This window comes from Rhincodon typus, chromosome 34 (assembly GCF_021869965.1).
Source record: "Rhincodon typus isolate 14 chromosome 34, sRhiTyp1.1, whole genome shotgun sequence".
Taxonomy (NCBI): domain Eukaryota; kingdom Metazoa; phylum Chordata; class Chondrichthyes; order Orectolobiformes; family Rhincodontidae; genus Rhincodon; species Rhincodon typus.
The window spans coordinates 15,281,734-15,306,654 of record NC_063365.1 but is presented as its reverse complement, the minus strand read 5'-3'; the positions used below and the strand labels follow the sequence as shown (position 1 = coordinate 15,306,654).

At 41.2% G+C, this 24,921-nt stretch overlaps 1 protein-coding gene across 1 annotated transcript; it reads left to right on the top strand.

Moving 5' to 3' along the window:
* On the top strand, positions 1 to 19,640 carry LOC109914316 (ferroptosis suppressor protein 1-like). Its single transcript, XM_020513898.2, has 8 exons — positions 1 to 175; positions 3,249 to 3,364; positions 3,480 to 3,599; positions 6,886 to 6,978; positions 13,504 to 13,612; positions 16,253 to 16,405; positions 17,149 to 17,349; positions 19,486 to 19,640. The coding sequence occupies exons 1-8, from the start codon at positions 1 to 3 to the stop codon at positions 19,638 to 19,640; spliced, it is 1,122 nt and encodes a 373-aa protein (XP_020369487.1).
* Positions 19,641 to 24,921: the final 5,281 nt, after the last annotated feature.

The following is a 24,921-nucleotide window of genomic DNA, read 5'->3' as shown; positions in this document are numbered from 1 at the left end:
ATGGGAGCAAGATTATCCCTCAATGAAACTGACCATGTTGTCATTGTCGGTGGTGGTTTCGGAGGGATTGCTGCAGCGAAGGAATTATCATACTACAGGATACCTTACACGTTGATTGATATAAAGCACGCCTTCCATCATAACATGGGAGCTCTTAGAGCATCGGTACAGAAAGGTAAATCAGCAAAAAGGAGCAATTCCTAAATACAAATTAGGAAATATAAATTTAGAGCAGGAGTAGGCCTTTCAGCCCTTCAACTCTGTTCCACCATAACTTTGACATTTATTATAGGTATAGCTTCCTATGGGTTTCAGCAAATCAGGAACAATATCAGGACAAAATGAACACAAAACTACACTACAAGGAAGAGAACCGCAAGCATTTCAGCTCATTAGTACTCTTTAATTATATGTTGAATTTCTTTTTGGCAAAGTACCAATTATTTCAGGCTTTGAAGCCATACGAACAGCTTTTAGTGTTTCATTGTCTGCATGTTTTGGCAATTTGCTTGTGTGATTCTGTTCACTGCTCTGTTTAATGAAAGAAATGGGGAAATAGCTAAACTTCTCATGAATATTTTTAAGAGCTCCATAAGATATGGCATACTGATGAGAAGTATAGGATAGAAAATTACCTTGGTATGGAAAACCACATGATCTGTGAAATGCAGAATTATAGTCTGACATAGATACTGGGAAATACATTCAAGAATATTTCATCATGCCACAGGTGTTCTACAGAGCATTGATACCATGAGAAATCAGAACAATTTTAGAAGCAGTGGATCATGCCATATAATTGAATTGTTTTAAGAGTTCTTTAATAAATCAGCATTGTTCTTATAATTGTACAGATGGATGTAGTCTAGTTGCTGTTTTAAAGTTTGATTAAATTCTGCCTGCAAGATTCTGAAGGAAGATTAAGGCTCTTGGAATTAATGGAAATTAACTGTCTGGTTTTGAAAAGTGGTTTCACTGTAGGCGTCAGGAGGCAATGGCATGCAGAGAGTCTGACTGGCAGAAAATGGTAATGGACAAATCTCTGCAGTGGCTTGTTCTAGACTCCTTGTTAATTTTTCCTATTCATAAACAATCAGAAGATCAGTGCTTATCCCATAATATTGTATAAGCTTTGTGGCCAGGGGAGTGATGTAATAATATTTTGGCAGCATTCAGATGGATATGCACAAAATAAGAAATAAGTTATGAACTTCAATGCAGTTGTATATGTACCATGATACATTAAACACATACATTCACAATAAGTGGAAACACTGACAACTGTGGGAAAGGAAACAAAGTTTGTATGTGTTTATCATCCTTTGATGGAAAATAATTATTCAATGCGCCTGTTAGCCACAGGGTAGAGTCAGATTCATCTCAAAGGACACTTCATTGTTAACTTAAATGAATAATTTTTGAGCCTGTGCAATTTATTATGTGAACCATGTATAATGTGCTCAGAGATAGCAAGAACTGCAGATTCTGGAGTCAGAGATAACGCAGTGTAGAGTGGAGGAACATAGCAGGCTAGGCAACATCGGAGGAGCAAGAAAGTTGACATTTTGGGTTGGGACCCTTCTTCAGAAATCTGCCTGGCCTGCTGTGTTCGTCCAGCTTCACACTGTGTTATCTTTATGTATAATGTGCTACTTGTTTTCTTCGACAGGACATTGGTAACGGGCACTCAAATAAAAGCAGAGTACTATGGACACTGGAAATCTGAAATAAGAATAGAAGTGATGGAGAAACTCAACACGTCAGGCAGCTTCAGTGGAGTGAGAGTTAGAGTTAACATTTTGAAACCAGTATGACTCTTCTTTAAGAAACCAGGTCCAAAGAAAAGTCATTTTAGACTCAAAATTTTAACTCTTTCTTTCTCCATAGATTAGATTTGATTAGATTTATTGTCATGTGAAATACAGTGAAAAGTATTGTTTTGCATTCTATTTGCAAAGAGTTTCCAGATCTTTTGAGTTTCTTAAGTTCCTTTTTTTTTTAATGGTATTTTGGTCATGATTCAGCAAAGATACATTGGAAAAACATTTAGGAATTAAAAGATTAAGCGTGCAGAACATTCTGATTTTTATCAACAAATAACAATCAGAAGTGCTTTGAATCAGGTAACTAAAATATTGGGATAGACTGATTCATTATAACGAAGGATGCCAGACTCCGAGTATAACTGTGAAATTATTGTGACTTCAATGATGTCAGCATTCAAAACCAATTTTTGGTAGACTGTATATCCTAGACTCCCAATAAGCAACCAATTCTGTGTCAATCAAACATTCTAAGATAAGGATGAATGTTCTAAATACAAATAAAGCAGGGTGAAAAATGTATAAAGTCTTCATCCCCCAGAGTTGGTCTCCTGTGGACCCTCAGTACTTACCATACCAAAGTTCAGGAACTTGGAGTATAGGATACAATGAGCATGCCTTTAGAAGTCTGGGGTTCACAGAAAAGATCATGAAAGCATTGATAGCAGTTGGCAACTCTGGAATGAAGCTCTGCTAGCACAGAAGAGGAACATAGATACAGATGACTTTTGAAACTCCACCAAGTTTTATCTATTCCCTGACCTTCAAAAAAAATTCCAAGCTCAAAACCTGGCTCCCGTTTCTTTTGGAATCAAGCTGGTTTTTCTTGTGTGACTGCCCCAACCATACAATGGATTGCATCCGAGGACTGGATATTAGTTCCCCTCTTCAGGTGCTATCTATGGTGTAAGGCAGCCCTAGTGTCCTAGCTGGGGCTTCATGGCTCTTCCTACCAATTTTTCATTGGCCTTAAAAGTAGGGATCTACTGAAACAGTTGGAAGGTTTCAGAGTCAAGTGATCAGATCCTTCTGAAAGCACTCAGCATTGGATTTATCATCAATACATGCTTGTCAATGATATGAATTTTATTTTCAGATTACACCATACAGCTTTATTGATATTGCCATAAGGTCAGTTTGAAATGTTACAAATACTTCTATAACCAGATATTTAACTTTGAATTTTTCCCATTATAAAGGCTCATCCCAATTATTTTATTTCCTGTGATGATGTGAAGTGATATGATTTTTTAACTACTTTAAGGTGCTATATAAATGCAAGTTGTTGTTGGATTGTGGCTGATTTAATTTACGCAGTGACTTTGACAGGTTGAAAGACTTATCCTCTTACTTTGTTTTACTCTTAAATAAATAAGTTTGCATAGCTGCTACCATCATGTGTGTGTGTGTTTTTTTTAAAATTAGGATTCGCAGCAAAAACATTCATACCGTATCATCCAACATTCAAAAGCAACTTTAAACAAGGAAAAGTCAGTGATGTTGATTTTGAACAACAGAATGTCATTTTGGAGAGTGGGGAGGTGAGTGCATCGAGAAACCTTTAATAAGGGAATGTACCAAATTTTTTTTGGCTTTTAGTGAAATATCAAATGCTACCATTCCAATTAACACACTGTCTTTTGTTATATCTTAAAGGTCATACATTACACTCATCTTATTCTGGCAACTGGTAGCACAGGCCCATTTCCTGGAAAATTAATTGAGCCGGTTAATAGGGAGACTGCCATCCAGATGTATGAAGATTTAGTAAAAGAGGTAATGCTGAATGAGATTGCAGGGAAACCTTATTTCGAATGTACACATCATCTGACCTGCTTACGCAGCTGGCTATACTTATCTGTATTTCTGTCACTATCCCCTGTCACTTAATAAGACAGTGTGGAACATGAACAGAGATAGTAGGAACTGCAGATGCTGGAGAATCCGAGACAACAAGGTGCAGGAAATGCTACACCTGCCCCCATACCTCCTCCCTCACCCCCATCCCAGGCCCCAAGAAGACTTTCCACATCAAGCAGATGTTCACCTGCACATCTGCCAATGTGGTGTACTGTATCCCCCGTCCCTGTTGTGGCCTCCTCTACATCGGGGAAACCAAGCGGAGGCTCGGGGACTGCTTTGCAGAACACCTATGCTCGGTTCGCAATAAACAACTGCACCTCCCAGTCGCGAACCATTTCAACTCCCCCTCCCATTCCTCAGACGACATGTCCATCCTGGGCCTCCTGCAGTGCTACAACGATGCCACCCAAAGGTTGCAGGAACAGCAACTCATATTCCGCTTGGGAACCCTGCAGCCCAATGGTATCAATGTGGATTTCACAAGCTTCAAAATCTCCCCTCCCCCTACCGCATCCCAAAACCAGTCCAGCTCGTCCCCGCCTCCCTAACCTGTTCTTCCTCCCACCTATCCCCTCCTCCCACCTCAAGCCGCACTCCCATCTCCTACCGATTAACCTCATCCCGCCCCCTTGACCTGTCCGTCCTCCCTGGACTGACCTATCCCCTCCCTAACTCCCCACCTACACTCACCTTTACTGGCCTCATCCCCGCCTCTTCGACCTGTTTGTTTCCTCTCCACCTATCCTCTCCTCTATCCATCTTCTATCCGCCTCCCACTCTCTCCCTATTTATTTCAGAACCCCCTTGCCCTCCCCCTTTTCTGATGAAGGGTCTAGGCCCGAAACGTCAGCCTTTCTGCTCCTATGATGCTGCTCGGCCTGCTGTGTTCATCCAGCCCTGCACCTTGTTGTCGTGGAACATGAACAGTCCGTTTTGTCTTTCTGAAAATGTTACATATTAAACGTCAGCACTTCAGTACTTGATGGAATCTTCTCAGAAATGCTCCGTGATCTAAAGAGAAGTCCTCGCATTTTCACCTGACCTCAGAGCTCCGCAATTCGCGTTTCCTCAGTTAATGGTCCAAACACAATGTGGGCAATTTTAAACTAGCTGTTTCACCACCACCAGTCATCTCTGTCTAATGAGAGAGCATCTCTATAATCCAATAGGACTATGGCAACTTTACTTTTAATTGGAAAATACCCCAGTCAACCCACTGGTGTCCAAATGGTGCAACTCTTGGGCAGGTCACTGAACAAATGAACCACCCACTTACTGGTTTCAACCTGCAAGGACCTATTCTGATTCCAGGACTCATGAGTGCAATCTTGAGATGTGAATAGGTTGAGAAAACGCTGTTAGAGTAGCTGGCCTTCGGATGAGACTTTGAACCAAGGCCCATTTACCTGTTCAGTTGGATATCCAAGATCCCATGACACTGTTTTGAAAAAGTTACCCTAATGCCCTGTCCAGTATTTCTCCCTCAATCCAACATCATCACAAAACAAAAATTATCTGGTCATTTGTGGGAGTTTGCAAAGTAGCAAGTTTTTTTTTTAATTCATACAGAGGTATGGGTGGTCCAGCATTCATTATTCATCCCCAGTTGCCCTTGAGAAGGTGGTGGTGAGCTGCTGCCTTGAAATACTCCAGTCTACTTACTGCATATAGACCTACAATGCCATTAGGGATGGAATTTCAGGAATTTGACCCAGTGACACTGAAGGAACGGTGATATATTTTCAAGTCAGGATGGTGTGTAGATTGCAGGGAAGCTTTTTTTTGTGTTCCCATGAATCTGCTGCCCTTGTCCTTCTGGATAGAAATCATCAGGTTGTCAAATTTTCTTTACAACGATGACTTTACCTCAAAAGGTATTCCATTGGCTGCAGGATAGCCTGCAGTCAAGAATAGTGCTAAATAAATGTCAGTGTTTTTTATATGCCCGCCATCCACCTGTACTAAATTTTGAATCAGACAATCAATGAAAGACTCAGCAGCTAGAAGTGGTTGCTGAACAACACTTGGAAAACAGACAAAGGAACATAAAATCATTATATTTGTGGGGCCAGCAAGGACGCTTTATTTTTGTCAACGTCTTAAATTTTTTCTAACAAAAACAAATCCAACCCATTGATAACCTGTGCCATGACCACCCAGTTATTGCCTGGACTGCTGCTCAGTCTCTGATGGGGTTAACATAAAGCCCAAAATGAAAATGGTTTGGGGTGGCATACTGGCTCAGGGGTTAGCACTACTGCCTCACAGTGCCTGGGACCTGGGTTCAATTCCATCCTTGGGTGACTGTGCAAACTCCACACAGACAGTCACCCTGCATGTGTTTCCTCCAGGTGCTCTGGTTTCCTATCACAGGCCAATGATGTGCAGGTTAGGTGGATTAGCCATGCTAAATTGCCCACAGTATCCAGGGCTGTATAGGTTAGGTGCGTTAACCATGGGAATTGCAGGGTTACAGGGATAGGACGGGTCTGGATGAAATGCTGTCCAGTGGTTTCACATGGACTCAATGGGCCAAATTTGCTTCCACACTGTAGGAATTCTATGATTCAGATCTTTTTGTGGCAGGTAGCATGGATATTTGTGGAAGATGCAAAAATTACTCCCAATATTTCTCCAGATATTTTGAACTTGGTAGCATAAATTGTAAAATTCATTCAGCCAGTAACACACCCACCTCTGAATTGGACAGTTGTGGTTCAAGCTCCACTCCAGATCTTGATATAATCCAGTGCAGTACTGAGGAGATAGTAGGAACTGCAGATGCTGGAAAATCCAAGACAACAAGGTGCAGAGCTGGATGAACACAGCAGGCCAAGCAGCATCATAGGAGCAGGAGGGCTGATGTGTCGGGCCTAGACCCTTTTGCACTGTTGGAGGTGCTGTTTTTCAGATAACATGGATAAGAAACCAAGATAATATCTGCCCAATGTTGGAGTGCCAAATGTCCCATGACACTATGCAGTGCATACATCAACCAACATCATTTTGAAAGTAAATGATCTGGTTTATTATCACCTTACTATTTGTGGGAGTTACCTGTGTACTAAATAGTGTTTCTTACATTTCAACAATGGCTAAACTTCAACAAATTTCATTAACTGTAAAGCAAAATCGGGAGGTCCTGAAATCATGAAAGGTGCAATACAGATGTAGTTCATTCTTTTTCTGTTCTGTACAGATACAGAAAGCTGAAAATATTGTGGTGGTTGGAGGTGGACTTGCTGGTGTTGAGTTGACTGCAGAAATCAGAACGGACTATCCTGATAAGGAGGTAATATGATGATACAGTATTAAGACAGATCTTTTGTTTAGTGATCCATTACCTAATATTAGTAGTGGATGTTTCCTCATGTAACTGTGATGATACATTTACATGCCTTAGCTTAGAACATGCTAATTTCAGCATTTAATTTCAGATTTTTTTCAAAAAAGTTTTGTTTTCCACCTCAACCCTGTTTGTTTCAGTGTAAAATAAGTGATGTGATAAAACTTTATTCTGGATTGAAACCCTGATACAAGCTTCAACAGCAACAGTCTTGTTGTGACATGAGTCATATTCACTTTTCTTTCTGTGCATTTCATAGAACTGAAACTTAACTGTTCAGTCCCATGTAAATTAGTGTGTAATATCAACAGGAAATGTACGATATTATTATACAATGTAAGTGAAACAATGGGAGAATTATTAACTGAAAGTAGGATTTGTCTGATTAGGGGTAAGAGTAGAATGTCTTGTGGTGCAGTGTCCCTGCCTCTGAGCCAGGAGCTCTGGTTTTGAGTTCTACTTCAGGATTTGATGGCCCAGGAAGGTATCAATCCTTCCAACGTGGACCAATAGCAGGCAGTAAAGAGCAAGAGGAAACTTCTGGCCAGCCAACTGCAGAAGACAACATCAAACCTGCAGCACTTCAACTAAATGCAAACTCTAATGGAAGGCAGAAAATGTTGGAAGAACTCAGGAAGTGTGACAGCATGTGTGGAGAGAGAAACAGAGTTAATGCTCTGAATCCAAGAAGAATCCCATCAGACTCGAAATGTTAACTGTTTCTCTTTCCACAGATGCTGCCAGATCTGCTGAGTTTCTCCAGAACCGTATTTTTATCACTGCAGTACCTATCCAAGTGTAACGTGGATCAGCACAAAGTCTATGGTCACCTCATTAACATGCTTTTTCAGAACATGATGAGAGAGAGAGAGAGTGGCTATGGACAAGCACCAAAACCTATGATGTTGATTTTGGGCTTCATCTGTAAGCCACTAGTCAGGTATCCACCTAAAGTGACATTAGGGAAGAAGGTGGCAGTGGAGATTTGACAATAAGGAGGCTGGAGCCAGCACCAAAGGAAAGTCAAAAGCAAAGAGGTTCAAGGGGATTCTTGCAGACGAGGTTGGGGCAGTGCTAAGCTTCAATTAAAGCAAAATACTGTGGCTGCCAGAGATCAAAAATAAAACAGACAGTGCTGGAAAAGCTCGGGAGTTCCAAAGAAGTGTCATTAGAGATGAAATGTTAACTGTTTCTCTCTGAGTTTAGAACTCCTACAGTGCGGAAAAGGGCCATTGGCCCATCGAGTCTGCACTGACCCTCCGAAGAGCATCCCACCCAAACCCAGCCCCCCTACTCCATCCCCATGGCTAACCCACCTAGCCTGCACATCCCTGTACCATATGAGCAATTCAGCGTGGTCAATCTACCTAACCTGCACATCTTTGTACTTTTGGAAGAAACCAGAGCCCCTGAAGGAAACCACTTTCTCCAGCTTTTCTGTTTTTGTATCAAGGCTAAACTTTCTTTGTGGGGCTCAAACAAGCATTCCTCACTTGACAATGAAAAGAAAACTTAGCTTAAAGAGCTTCCGTTGGTCTTGAATCTTCTTTCCATTCTTTGAACTTGACTTGAAAGGCCACATGGCTTTCCCCATTGATCACAGTTAAAATTGCAACTGGTGTCCAAATTATATCGTCACACTCAGGGTGGAAGCTTCCCAGGCCTTGAACTACATGGACTATGGTGAGAAATTTGGGAGAATTGTGTGTGATCTTGATGGAGGCCATTCTCAATAATAAAACGTCGCATCTTCCAACCAAATCCGCAGCATTGAGATGAGATTCTTGCTATTGAGTGGTGATAGGCCTATTCATGTAAATGATTGCTCATTATCATTCTTATTCTTACTTAATCTCACCTCATAAACATGGACTGTCCCATTCTCCCACTTTCCCACTTGCCCAATAGAAATGCTGGGAATTCTCAACATGGAATTCAGTGTGGGTACCTGGCAACTCCAGCTCATTGCTTGCTCCTCCAGTCTTCCATTGTGGATGCCAACGTCTCAGGGCATACTCCATGGGCAACTCTTGTACATCCCTCACATCCACAAACCTGGCACATACTTCTCTCCATCATTGTGGCACGTCTCCAATTCACAAACAGTATGCTTTTGCACTTTGATGCTATATTTTGGGCATCTCTCATTGCCATGCCTCTGCAATTCCACTGCATGCAGGCACAGACCCCCAGCTCACAAACTGGATGAAACTACATTTCAGAGCTGCTTGCTCGTTCTCTTAGTGCTCACTCACTTCCTGTCCACCTGAATGTTTGCAGCATACCTGCCTTGCCTTGTCTTGTCTTGCAGTTTAGCACATACACAAAGCGAGACATGTGGTCATGATTTTTCAGCAGTCAAGGGACTGGATGTTTTGCTGAATGGTGCTGTCCTACATCAATCTCACACCTAACTGCACCATGTGCCAGCCACACCCAGGGAAAACATGCTGCTCATCTATCAACGGAGCGGCCATGTCTCAGAGTCTATGGGGAGTAGTCTTCAGTCAGTTCACAGTAACTTCTTTCAGATAAGGGGACCTGGCACAGTTAGTCAGGGGCAGCCTCTGATACCATTCCACAAGTTTCGGCACAGGCTGGCGGCCAGTCAAGATGGTCAAGATCAGGAGTTCAGTAACTCCTCATTCCGAGGTGTGGGCCATGGTCAGGCGAGTGGGCCCAGTCTGGGGAGTCACAGAAGGTCACTTAGCGACCTGTACAGATATCACTGAGGCCTGTAGTCTGTCATTGTTTGGTGCTGTTGGCTCAGTCGCCGAAGGGGGTAGGCCATAGTTGGTCCTGGGAGTCCATCCACTAAAAATCAATGGGTACCGTCAGGGGTCCCTGCTGTGGAATGGAGGCTGGGGAACTCACTTGTGTAGATTGGAGTCAGAATGTTGGAGTGCAGAGGGTTTAACAATACTGAAGGGGAAATTCTCAATATGCAAAGGGGAGAGATGATAAAGCATGGGAGGGAAAGGGGTCATGCAGGATGGGGTTTACTGACAATAAGCAGTATCCTGGCTTCCTGGGGCTAGAGGAGTAAACTGGGCAGAAGAAGATGGGCTTTGTTTGGAATTAGGAAATTGAAAGCCTGTGGGGTTGTTAGGAGAGCGACCAGGAAGGGGATGGTTACATCTGGGCATTTACTATAATGGAGAGGCTGAGCCTGAGATTCACTATTCAGGAGCAACTGCTGTTTCCTTCCATCATGCTGTAAATAATGGTGTGAAATGAACATCACACCCAGAAGGGCCAAGAGTATGTGCTTCTCAGAGGGAGGGTGCTTTGATTTTAAATGATGTGAGGCCCAAAAATGAAAGAGGGTGGGATCCAGGTAAGATACTAGGCTAATTTTAGCTGCTTGCCCTTCAATCTCCATTACAGTGTGAGTGAAAACTAGGGTCCTCATGCTAAACTACATTCTCTCTTCTAAATACCGACGATAGTGAGTTATCAGCACAGAAGTTCTTAACGTGATACCTTTGTTGAATAACCATCTTCCACACTCCCAATGCTTCTTTATAGAATACTCACAATGTATTCAGGCTGCAGTTAAACCATCATCAAAGCAAAGCTTCTAAATTCACTTTTGTTCTATAATTGCCTGGAGCAGCGAAAATAACTTGGTGTTATTTTCACCTGCATCCAGTTTGATAAAATAATTTTCTGATTCTGTTGTGTTCTATAAGTTTCCAGTTGTGTTTCACTTTAATGTCAGAGTAAGCAACAATGGACCTTGAGCAAAAGGCTGTTGCTGGTTCCCCTTGGTGCCAATTGATGGCATCATGAACAGGCTTTATGGAGCATAGACCATCAGCTCCTGACAAGATCAGCAGCACTGCACACCAGGGCTGCCAACTCTGAAACTATTTTTGCCTTTTTGCAGCCTCAGCGCAGATGTAGTCAGCATGAATGTTCTTTGACTTCCTTGTGCCATATGTTTCCCATTATGACATCAAGTAGATCATCATAAATGGCTGCAGCGTGTGAAATGATTCCAGGCTGTTCTTTATGAAGCTACCTGCTGCTTTCACGGGTGACCAGCTCTGTTTTCCAGGTGGTTTATCATCCATGTACTTTTGCTTGTAATCTCTTACAAGCATGGAAACATGGGGTGAGGACCTACTGGTTACATTAATGTGGAAAGACTCCATCTCTCTCATTTGCTACTGCAGAAGCTAATTAAGGGGTTATTATCATGAGTTCTGATTTAAACCCGAGCTTCGAGTTAAGCCATTCTTTTACCACAGAGTTTTCATGTAATAAGACACACATTTAACATTTTACTGAGCAAACCATTACACGTCAACAGAATGTGGACTGGCTAAAATACCAGTGAAATCTTACTCTGCTAAAATCAAAGCTTAGTGTAGAGAAGCTCATTTTGCTATTTCCTCACAATGGAGGCTGCTGGAATTGGAAGGTTTAATCAATAGATTGAGGACCCTTAAAGGAGGCATTTGGAAGGGAATCTGTCTTTTTAAAACTGGTTCTATCAGTGTAATGTAGGCATCTTTCAACAACAAGGAGATGGGTATTACAGACCCCCACTGTGTGAGCTTTCTGCAATTTGACATGTTAAACAGGCCTGGTGCCTAACCACTCCAGATTTCACCCCCTAAATCAGAAAGGTGCTGGAATGGGGAGGCAATGGCCTAGTGGTGTTATCGCTAGAATACTAAACCAGAAACTCAGCTAATTTTCTGGGTACCCAGGTTCAAATCCCACCATGGCAGATGGTGGAATTTGAATTCAATAAAGAATCTGATATGAAGAATTAATGATGACTGTGAAACCATTGTTGATTGTCAGGGAAAATGCCCCATCTGGTTCACTAATGTCCTTTAGGGAAGGAAACTGCCATCCTTACCTGGTCTGGCCTACATCTGACTCCAGATCCACAGCAATGTGGTTGAATGGCAAGAAATACTAGTCTAGCCAGAGATGTCTACATCTGTGAGTAAATAAAAAAAACAATCCACAGCCAGCCCATTGTATAAAAATAAGTAACTAAAGCTCAACCAAGCTTTTCAACGCTCAATTGTCTCCAGTATTACATTATCCACATGGCTGATGTGAGCAGGTGGGCAGGAATGGACATTTTGTTTTCTTTCACAAATGTGGAAATGGTGGGAGTGGTGTTATCTTCAAATAATTCCTTTTGCTGATCAGGGGCAGCTCCCAAAGATTGCACCCTACCCTTCCGTCCTCCCCACACAGAATTTAAAACACACCTCCGGCGCTCTCCATGCAAGTCTTTCCTAAAGTTGTCAGACCCTCCCAGCTTCCCTTAGTCTCGTGACCCATGAGGTCTTCATCCTGTTGTAGGAGCAGCAGCTCCCATGGAGAATTGGAAGTCTGACTCCAGAATGATTTAGCCCACTCTCAGTGTGTCTGGCTGCAGGGCAGGGTTGGTCACAGCCTGAGTTCGCCCTTTGACCGTGCTCCACCATTTTGTAACTGTCCACTGAAGGACTACGTTTTTGACAGCTTCACTTCATCTCTACACAAGAAAATCTAGCTAATATTGGTCCATGGCTCCAATCAAAGGAACAGTGTTGATTTAATAAGATTTTCCTCCTCAGTGCGACAAAAATAATCCCTTCTGAATTTTCCCAAAAGTAATTCGCTCCATCTTTTGACTGGTACATATTGTCCTCCTGACAGATATGGGCCTGGATTTTAAGGAGCCCACTGGAAGGGTCAAGATGTTAGACAGGCTCAGTGGCTGCCAATGGATTCACACATTTTTGTTTTAATCAAATCTCCCTCCGAACTACTACCTGAAGCTATGCATTCCTTTCAACTGTGAAGGGAAACAATATTATGATGCTTTGTGATTCTTCTTCGCAATGCGAAGGGATCAGCAGGGATTTCTGCCAGAAGTTCAACTCCCTCTTGCAATCTGCAATTGTCAAGGTTCGTTACATAAATAAGGCCCCATGGCTGAGGTAAAAGGGAACATCTGACACCCGTATGACGCTTGTGAGAATATGTATCCCCTCATCTACTGAAATGGCCTTCAGAGGAAGAAGAAAGGGTTGGAAAGTGGCAATGGAAAAGGGATAAACTGTAGTTATTATTTAAACCACCAATAAACCTTAATGATAACTTTAATAATACAGCATTTCTCTCCTCCTTGGCATGTGCTATTCTGCTACTTAGATATGCAAGTTATTTCCATAATGTATATACGAAAGGACAGAAGAAAATTCTGAGCATTGTTTGAGCTTCTAATATGTTAAACTTCAGGTTTTAATTTTCATTATGTGCTAGTTTTAGTGCATTAATTCATGCTTTTGTGTTGAACTCATATCAGCATGGTTGCAGGAGTCATTAACTCAATTTCAAATAACCAGCAGAAACCTAATGTAAATCCATTATCCAGTACACCAGAAATTGAACAGAGATAATTAAACGAGTTATTTTTTATAGAATTCACATAACCCTCTTTTTGTTGTTTTTCAGGTAACCTTGATTCATTCAACTTATGTTCTAGGTGATTCTGAGGTTTTACCGAGTGTAAGACGGGGAGTCAAGGAAATTCTTATCAATAAAGGTGCTCACCTTCTATTAGGTAATGTCACACCAGTCAATCATATTTACTTTGGGAATGAGAACTAGTTTGTGGAATGATTAAATCAGGTTGTGTGATGTTTGTATTGACAGATACTTTGTTTTAATCTGAAGTCAATTTTCTTACTATTTGGTTCACTGTAGTTACAGAAGCATTTTGAACAACTATATTTGCAATACCATTTATTTTCCCTCCGATTCTGTTGAACTTGTTTCTTTTATTTGATCTGTATCTTATTAAAACTGGAAAATATATTTAAGAACATAAGAACATAAGAACTAGGAGCAGGAGTAGGCCGTCTGGCCCCTCGAGCCTGCTCCGCCATTCAACAAGATCATGGCTGATCGTTACGTGGACTCAGATCCACTTACCCGCGTTCTCACCGTATCCCTTAATTCCTTTATTGTTCAAAAAAATCTACCTTTTTTTTAAAAACATTTACTGAAGTAGCGTCAACTACTTCACTGGGCAAGGAATTCCATAGATTAACAACCCTCTGGGTGAAGAAATTCCTTCTCAGTTCAGTCCTAAATCTGCTCCCTCTAATCTTGAGGCTATGCCCTCTTGTCCTAGCTTCACCTGCCAGTGGAAACATCCTCTCTACTTCTATCTTATCTATTCCCTTCATAATTTTATATGTTTCTATAAGATCCCCCGTCAATCTTCTGAATTCCAGTGAATATAATCCCAATCTACTCGGTCTCTCCTCATAAGCCAACCCCCTCAACTCCGGAATCAACCTAGTGAACCTCCTTTGCACCCCCTCCAGTGCCAACACATCCTTTCTCAAGTAAGGAGACCAAAACTGCACACAGTACTCCAGGTGTGGCCTCACCAGCACCTTGTACAGCTGCAACATAACCTCTCTGCTTTTTATTTCAATCCCTTTAGCAATGAAGGACAAAATTCCATTTGCCTTCCTAATTACTTGTTGTACCTGCAGACCTACCTTCTGTGATTCATGCACAAGGACACCCAGGTCCCTCTGCATATCAGCATGCTGCAACATTTTACCATTCAAGTAATAATCCTTTTTACTATTACTCCTACCAAAATTTATGACTTCACATTTATTTACATTGTATTCCATCTGCCAGACCTTTGCCCACTCACTCAATGTATCTATGTTCCTCTGCAAAGTTTCACAGTCCTCTGCACACTTTGCTTTGCCACTCATCTTAGTGTCATCTGCAAACTTTGACACCCTACACGTGGTCCCCAACTCCAAATCATCTATATAAATTGTAAATAATTGCGGTCCCAACACCAATCCCTGAGGCACACCACTAGTCACTGACTGCCAGCTAGAATAGCACTCATTTATCCCCACTCTTTGCTTCCTGTTAGTCAACCAATCCTCTATCCATGCTAATACTTTACCCTTAATGCCATGCATCCTTATCTTATGCAGTAGCCTCTTGTGCGGCACCTTGTCAAAGGCCTTTTGGAAATCTAGGTACACCACATCCACTGGGTCCCCATTGTCCACCTCGCTCGTAATGTCGTCATAGAATTCCAAAAGATTTGACAAGCATGACCTGCCCTTCATGAACCCATGCTGCGTCTGCCCAATGGGACAATTTCTATCAAGATGCCTTGCTATTTCTTCCTTGATAATAGACTCAAGCATCTTCCCCACTATAAAGGTTAAGCTAACCGGTCTATAATTCCCCATCTTTTGTCTACTTCCCTTTTTAAACAATGGCGTCACATTTGCTGTTTTCCAATCTGCTGGGACTGCCCCAGAGTCCAGCGAATTTTGGAAAATTACCGCCAGTGCACCTGCTATTTCTCCCGCCATCTCTTTTAGTACCCTGGGATGAATTCCATCAGGGCCAGGAGACTTATCAATAAATAAGACAAAGTTAATTTCCATCAACTTTAGTAAAGATTAAACCCTGAAGTTTAACACGCTATAATCTGATGGCTACTCCAGAAAAATACATCTAATTTATTCCTGTCTTCTGATATGTATTTTATGAATGAAAAAAAAATTGTTATTTAAGTTAAGTAGAGGAGCACTGTTTAGAGAAAGAGCAATGAGGGACCTTAATAATCCATTGATGATTAATGGAATGGCAAAAATGTTACAAAAAACCTTTTTCCATTTATTTTGCCCTGTAATTAAGGGGGTTCTACATTCTGTAACAATTGTAAAATTGTTCTGGGGCTAGGGGATGCAGCATTTGAACCACTAACGAAATCTATCTCTGCACATACAGTTCCCTTATATGTTGTTGTTGCATTATTTTAAAGATCCAGTTAGTTTGGACTGCATCATATACAATTGGCAAAGAGACTGGTGAATGATTGTTTCCATTCCTCTACCTCTGGTTTTGTTAAAGCTGGCCAGTAATAGATGTGTAATCATAGCTACACATCAAGCCTTATTCTCCCTCTAGTTTACTAATGTAGGGGAGTTACTGTCTGCACACTGTTCCAGTAAGAGCATTTTTAATATCCCAACTGATGGTGCAAAGTCTGCTTGAATCAGTAAGCCACCATTCCTTGACATAAAACTACCACATATTCCAACATTAACCCTCATTGCGTATTCATTCAGAAAATGAAAACTGGTTGTGAGAAGAAAATTGTCCGATGATCTGACAGAATATTTTGCATGTTATTGTTTTTCAAAAGGGCAGAAAGTCAATAACCTATCTGAACTAACTGTGAACAAGGTACAGAAAGACATAAAAGTGCTGACTAATAAGGGTCAAGAAATTATAACAGATATGGTCATCTGTTGCACGGGGATAAAGATTAATTCCTCCTCATATGCCAATGCCCTCAGTAAGTTCTACCTACAATATTTTATAGTTTGTAAAAAGAAATTGTTTTTATTTCTGTGGCATGGGCTCAGCAGAATCTATGTTTTTTTCATGTGATGCGCACTCCATTTTCATTTGCAAATCATTGGCTAAATATTAGTTAAAACAGAGTCTTAGCTACATGGGTCTTACAATTATGGCACAACCACATGAGAGGAATTTCTCCATCACTGTAGCTCTGATCGAAACAAAAGTGGTCCTGTCAAATATAATGGATAGTCTACTTAACATCAGCACAATGTCATCTGTCTGTTTTATTTTGATTTTAAAGTTAGCTTAAAGATTTTCCTTGAGTTTCATGTTTCTTCTGCAAATATTAAACTATCACATAACCATTTTTTTCTCAATCTGCCAGTAATGTTGAGGATTTAAAATCCCCACAAACAATTATCAAGAGGTGTTGAATAAGCTCAAAATACTAACAGAATGCAAACATTGATGAGATTGTGACATTTTCTTTGGGATATCTTACTGAGATCAATAAAAATAAATATGGATCCCTTGCAAGTAGAAACAGAAGAAATTATAAAGATATGGTAGAGACCTAAAACAAATATTTTGTATTTGTCTTCACAGTAAAAACATAGTTAAAGGGGAAAAATGTCATTAAGACTTAATTAAAGGCTCTTTCCTTTAATACATCTAGTATTCAGAATGAAATAAGTTAATTGTCCACTCTTCTTTGTTGTCTTTTTCCTTTAACAGAAGATAAACTCAATGAAAATGATGCAATAATGGTTGATGAAAATCTGAATGTGAAGGGAATGAAGAATGTTTTTGCAATAGGGGACTGTGCAAATGTGAACGAGCATAAATCTGCCTATACTGCTGAATTCCAAGCACTTGCGTGTGTGAAAAATATTGTTCATAACCTTAGACATGAACCTATGGAACCATACAAGCCAGGTAAACATGGTGAAAACTCACAACTATAATTTGTATTTTTACAGCACTTTCATTGTAGTAAAATGGCTGAAGCATTTCACAGAAGTGTTAACATACAAAATTTACACTTCGCCACATAAGAACATGTAAAGACAAGTGAAGATTTTAGGGAATATTTTTGAATGAGGAGAGGTTAATAGAAGAAATTTTAGTGCTTAAGGCCCAGGCAGCTGAAGATGGGTATCCAGTGGTGGTGCAATGACAATTGGGAATTCTCAAGAGGCCCAGAGGAACACTGAGGTCACTTGAGAACTGTAGGACTAGAGGGAAATACAGAGGTAGTCAGAGACAAGGTGAGGATGGGCCAATTGAGGTGTTGCCACACCAGAAACCAATGTAGGTCAGCAGACGTAAAGGATATGGATGAGTTGGCATGGTTTAAGATGTGGGAAACAGAGATTGAGATGAGATCCCATCTATAACGGTGTGAAGTAAGGTTTTGTGGACTCAAGTCTAGAGGTACTAAAGGAATTCATGACGGTTCCAGCAGTAGTGGAGCTGAGGGAGGATTGGACACAAGCAATGCTGGAGAGGAAACAGGACTACTCAATTTGGGATTGGATAAGCACCTCCACCTTGAGGAACCTTCTGTCTTACATGAAAAGACAGCCAGCTTTCTCGTCACTTTCTTTTATTGACAATATACCTTCAAGAGCTGGTCAGCCACTCTCAAATGATCGCACCAGCCATTAGTTGGCCAATTTAGAGAAATTCACTGCGGGATGACCTCTGCCCTCATAAACTGGATGAGAACTACGAACCCTATTTGACCTCAATAATGGTGTCATAAAGCCCATGGAGAAAATCCTGCCTCAATATGTTCAGACAATAAATGATATGGATTGTAAGGAATTTATGTTCTCTCCAGCTACTGAAAAGAAAGAAGAACTTTGTCCCTCGGTGCAAGTCTGTCCTTATAAAATTTGTCGTCCGAACTAAAATCCACCTCCCTTAAAATGAATGAAAATCTCTGCCTGTCTACTGAAAATGTTCTTGGTGTTCTTGAGTTGTTTAATTCTGATCCTTGTATATACAGGAAAGTGACTCATAATTCAATGATATTGGTTGCTGTTAATCATTAATAATTATACTGAGCCAAGAAGACCAATCAACAGTCTTTCCAAACTGGGGAAACTTTGAGTGATAAAGCAAAGAAATGTGAATGCTGTAAATCTTAAACTAAAACAGAACTTGCTGGAGAAACTCAGCAGGTCTGGTAGCACCTGTGAACAGAAAGCAGAGTCAACGTTTCAGGCCTAGTGACATTTCATCAGAACTGGAATCTTTGTAAAGATGCTCAAGGCGAGACGAACCTAATTTGACTGGAGATTGAAAGACTATCCACAAGTTTTGGCCCATCACACACCTTTTATACAATCTAATTAAACTAACTATAGCTTTACTGCATTCCAGAATGAGATAAAGTCAATGTATATTAAAATGTTCAAGAATATGTGTCATCCTCAGAATAAAAGTGGGTTGATCACCCAAGTGTGTGGTAAATGAAATGAAGATGTCACTGCATGATGGGAGGGAATACATTTGTAGTTGGTGATAAGGGAACCATGGCAAAAGATTTCCTTTGGCTACTTATGGTAGATTTATTAAGCTCTTGCTTCTAAATGATCTTTATCTTGCATCTTCCAATGCTGAAACAATGCCCAAAGCTGCCGGTGTTCGAGAATCAAGAGATGACCACAAACTGTATCACCGTGTGGGATTAGTTTGGATAATTTGGTGCAGAATCAAAGGGCTGAAAGGCCTTTTCTGTGCTTTATGACTATGATTCTATGAATATTCATCATTTTGATGAAAACACCACTGGATTGCTCCACCACTGGATATCCATCTTCAGCTGCCTGGGCCTTAAGCACTAAAATTTAATAGGCCCATGAATCAAAATGATTTTCTTTTCCCACCCAAAACTTGAATGTCACTCATAAAATATTCCAATTTATCTTTTGCTGGAGTCTTTCTGACCTTGTCAAAAGGTCATAATGAATATAATTTTTTTTAAAAGAACATGAATAATGTAAGTAAATTATTCCTTAGATTTTGGTAATTGATGAAGTCTCTTATGTCACTTCTTTACTTTAGGTGCTCCTTATATGTTAGTGACGATGGGCCGGAATGATGGCGTTGGACAGATGTGTGGCTGCAATGTTGGGAGGTTAATCGTAACTTACGTCAAAAGCAAGGACTTACTGGTTAAGACAAGCTGGAAGAAAATGGGCCAACGGATGCCACGCTGATTAAATTTAATTCCCACATTATATAATTATATTCTCCCTTTCTACAGTGTCTCATTCAATGACCCAGTGCCTAATGTTTATATCCCTTTTTGAATCCTTTTAATTTCTATATATACTTCTAAAATTTGTTTTATATAATAAAGTTTAGGGGTAATTGGGCCTGAACATGCAGATATAATTCAGTGCTTATTTTAAAGTCATAGATTTGTCCTGACTTTAATTTATATTTTTTATAGTAAATAGTAAAACTTGCACAGTTTGGGAAGCAGGATGAACTTGCACTGGAGTCTGTCTGTGGATTGAGAGCTGGGAAATCAAAAGGGAGAAGTTACATCACTACCAGCAGGAGCAGCAGAATCCAATCACAATATGAGAAGTCTTCACTAGCAGTTTCCATTATGAGCACGGACATAGATAATTGGACTCCAAAAAGGTGATACAGAAATGATAAAAACGGAACTGGTGGAATAAAGGTTATGTAAACAGGAAACGTGTGTAAGATTTTTAATACATTATGCATAAAGAGGCAAGTCATTGGAGCATTAATGATTAATGGCTTTAGACTATAGGAGTCTCGGTCCATCTCCACTTTGACGCAAGCCATGCTTTACAGCTATAGTGTCTCCTGTACAGGTATGAGTGACTAGGCAGGGAAAGTTTCCTTTCTTTTTGAATATCTCTGGAGATCTCTTTTATATCTACCCAGGGCAAGCAGAGGTTTGGCTTAATCTGTCAGGTGAAAGATCTCAGATAGTGCAGTGCTCTCTCAGCACTGCACTGAATTGTCAACCTAGATTTTGTGCTTAGGTGTGATACTTGAACACATATCCTTCTGACATGATGGTCAACAGCTACTGCTGAGCCTAGGCTGCATGTCTATCCCATCAATCATTGCTAAATCTCTCCTTGAACTCCTTGCCTAAAGACAGGTCTAACCCACAAAGATACAACATGCACCACGGTAAAGCAAGGAGGCAGCCCCCAAATCATTGTGATATTGACAGCAATGTAATTCACATTCGCAATCCACTGAGCCAAATAACTCCCAAGGAGCCTGAGTCTAGCAACATACACTTTTGGCAACATACATGTTGTAGGCCAGACTATGGCTAGCAATGTTTGAGATTCCAATTTTCTTCTATCACTTGGCTGATCAGGAACCTTTCCAGGTCTTGCCACCTGCAATGCTGTATTCTGGAAGGAGTTATAAATTGATATCCTTCTTTTGGCCAAGCCCGAAGCTTCTAGTTCAGAGACACTGCACCAGAAGACCTTCCTCTCCCTTTTCTAATACATCGATCATAACTTGATTATCTTAACCTTGCAGGTGGTCAGTCAGATTTGTCTTCTCACATACAACTCACGTCAACAATCCAAGCGACAAACGACTGCACCTCCCAGTCGCGAACCACTTCAACTCCCCCTCCCACTCCTTGGATGACATGTCCATCCTGGGCCTCCTCCAGTGCCACAACAATGCCACCCGAAGGTTGCAGGAACAGCACCTCATAGTTCACTTGGGAACCCTGCAGCCCAATGGTATCAATGTGGACTTCACAAGCTTCAAAATCGCCCCGCCCCCAACCGCCTCCCTAACCTGTCCGTCCTTTCTCCTACCTATCCAATCCTCCCACCTCAACCCCCATCCCCACCTCCTACCTACCAGCTTCATCCCCACTTCCTTGACCTGTCCGTCTTCCCTGGACTGACCAACCCCCACCTTAACTCCCCACCCACACTCACCTTTACTGGCTCCATCCCCACCTCCTTGACCTGTCCGTCTCCTCTCCACCTATCTGCTCCTTTTTCCATCTTACATCTGCCTCCCCCTCTCTCTCTATTTATTTCAGAATCCCCTTCCCCTCCCCCATTTCTGAAGAAGGGTCCAGACCTGAAACGTCAGCTTTCCTGCTCCCCTGATGCTGCTTGGCCTGCTGTGTTCATCCAGCTCTAACCTTGTTATCTCAGATTCTCCAGCATCGGCAGTTCCTACTATCTCTTTTAAATGTTAGTCTTCTTTCTCTTTTTTTTAGCAGTCAGTTTTTTTCTTACTTATTAACATGTTATCATGACCAACTATCATGATATATGCTTAATCCTACTCCTACTATATTGCTATATTTATGTTATGTTTGATTGTTCCATACATTTTGGTACACTGTCAGCATTATTTGACTATTTGAACACTATCCTGAACTCTAATTGCAGACTTTCTTCAAATTACTTCTTGCTTCTGAAATCAAAAGGCATGGATTTCCCTTTAATTATTTTAGTTGATCAAGATTAAAACACTGCCTCAGGCAAACTTGACTCCTTCAGTCAGCCATAATAAAAATTGTCATTTTTACTAATAACAAAACAGACGAAGTCACTGCCATTTCAAAATTCTTTGGATTTTCAAATTTGATCTGAACCTTTCACTTTCCAATCTCGTTTTTATTGTTCTGTCATTAAGCAGAGGAACTTTGAAATCATTATTAGATCATTTTCCAAGGTGCTGTCTCCTGATGTCCACTACTATCTAATATTACTGATCTGAAAAAGGGTTCATCTAATTGAAACTTTTCTTTAGTGTCGACCATAGCTTAAATGGTACTTTACATTTAGCAGTCTTTACATCTCCAGATTGTTTGCACATTGTTATGTATTGTTTTACTGTGAATGGTAAGACTCAGGGTGAAATAAAAATGTTGATTTTGAACTGTTGATTGCAATGTATTTTTGAACTATATAATTCTCACCATAAGTTAACCTATGTTCACATGCACCCTAACAGCCAGTAATCAAATATAATTTCCAAAGTCAAGGAACCAGGAACACAACCTTCCAGGCTTACCTGTAACTTTTAGAAGGGCAAGTGGATTTAAATGAGCATAAGACAAAAAAATCAGTTTCCTTAAAGTGGGTTAAGATAAGTTTTCAGAATCTTTCAGGCAGGGAGGCTTTCCCAGTGGAATACATTTTGCACTCATTAGCATCCCGTGAACACTTACTAACAAGTCCGCCTACAGAAATTACACTCAAATCCTGTTAGGCAAAAACAGGAAACATTGTGTATTATATACAGTGTGTACCTGGCAGGATAGACATCTTCCTTCAACCTGCAGTGAGTAGAATGTCTTCAATAACTCGGCACCTTCATAGCCAAGCCATTTCTTAGTGTAAGCGCATACAGGGCAAAGCCTGACTGAGTCAATCAGTTGACAAGAGACCTCAGTCATATCCAGGCCAAGCAGCATCATAGGAGCAGATGCTGCTTGGCCTGCTGTGTTCATCCAGCTCTACACCTTGTTATCTCAGATTTTCCAGCATCTGCAGTTCCTACTATCTCAGTCATATCCAATCTGGATTGTTATTGTCAAATGTTTACAGTGTAAGGAATGAAGTGTCACCAGGTCAACAAGGACATGGAATGGAGCCATTATGCAGGCTGTAGATTCCAAGCTTGTGGGACAGTGTTGCAGGGAATAATGAAGGCCATCAAATGTCAGATTAAACTAATTGCCACCTATGTGGAAAGCAATGCCAAGATCAAGGTGACAAAAGTCTTGGAAATGGCAGATTGGAAGTGGAAAAGCAGGCATGCGTCACAGAGGATACACCTCACTCTATAAAGGAGGTTTCTGGGCAGATTTTCATCCAACACTGGTGCAAACTGATGAGGCACAAAGTGCAGATTGACTAAGTCAGGAAATCAAACATGGAAAACAAACATCTCATTGCTGATATTTCTTCACAAATTGGCATTCCCAAACCAGATGTTTCACTGTCTTAATCCAGTAACCGTACTGGCATTGCTGAAGTTCAGAAGGAGGAGGAGGAGATGAAGAAGGGACAGCCTTCACCATCAGCATGAGGGACATGAGGACCAACGACTGGGGCTGAGGATGAGGAAGAAGAGTGGAACCAGGGTCTTCACCGCAGTCAAATAGTCTACTCAGAGGGGGTATGTTACAACTGCCTGCAGGAGGGTGAAAGGCAATGCTGGAGGTGTCTTCGCATTGTCCCTTACATCTGCCACCTCCTTCAGGCAGATCTGCAGCTGTGATGCTGGGGAGACAGCGCTGGGCCTGTTGGTCTGAAGACCACAGCAGCATTGAACTTTTTGACACCAGATCCTTTCAAACCTCGAGTGGGGACACGTGCGGTATCTCCCCATTGACAAGAGTATTCCTGAGTTAATCACTTTTACAGGAATGCAATACAGTCCGTCTAATTCACTATGGGCCCAGAGAACCAGCGAGCCAATGGACTCACAGCCATCACTGGTCTCCCTCAGGTCTAAGGAGCCATTGACTGCTGGCATGTGGCACTCAGAGTTCCCTGGCACCATCCAGCCGGATTCCCGAGAAGGAAGGGATTTCACTCCCTCAAAGTCCAGCTTGTTTGTGAGCACAGGGAACAATTTCTGTGTGTGTGAGACCACCGTCCAGGGAGCTATCACAATGTTTCCATTACACACAAACCTGAGGTTTGTTGTCAGTGTTGTCAAACTGATGCAAATGAACAAAGTGCCTTATTATGTGTGTACTTGATGTACCTGTGAGGTGGTCATCCTGAGTTATGTTTTGTGGTCATGTCCTTGCCCACGCAAGCCTTCATTGAAACACTATCAGATGTGTTCTCCTGGTTGTAATGAAAGGTCCACAGGCTGATAGCGCATGAACTACTGAAAGTTGTAGCTACTTTTATGTTTTTAGTGTGGCAGATGTGTGTGTGTAATATATATTGGTCTTTTTTAAGTTAACTCGTTCAGGAAAAGCACTCTTGTGATTACCAATTCCTAGCAGCACTTGTAGGATTCTCCAAAATGACCACAATAATCCTAATTGCTTTGTGGCAATTACATTGGGAGGTGGTAAACACACTCTTTTGCTTTGTCTTTAACACAATTCTGAACCAGTGAGAGAAAAAGCACTTATGTAGTGCTTTTCTATGTTGCACAGTGGCTTCGTTTTAAAAGTACTTCATTAGCTGCAAAGTGCTTTGGGACCTCATGAAAGGTTACGAAAGGCACAATATAAATATTTACTTTTACTTTTTTCGGCTTTCGGACGTCACAAAACACCTTACAACTGAAGGCTTCTTTTCGAAATACGATCACTTGTGCAATCAAAGCAAAAATGACAGCCAATCTGCACTCACCGAGGTACTTGCAAGCAGCAAATGAATGAATGAGAGATAACAAGGTGTAGAGCTGGATGAACACAGCAGGCCAAGCAGCATCAGAGGAGCAGGAAGGCTGATGTTTCGGGCCTAGACCCTTTTCTGAAGAAGGGTC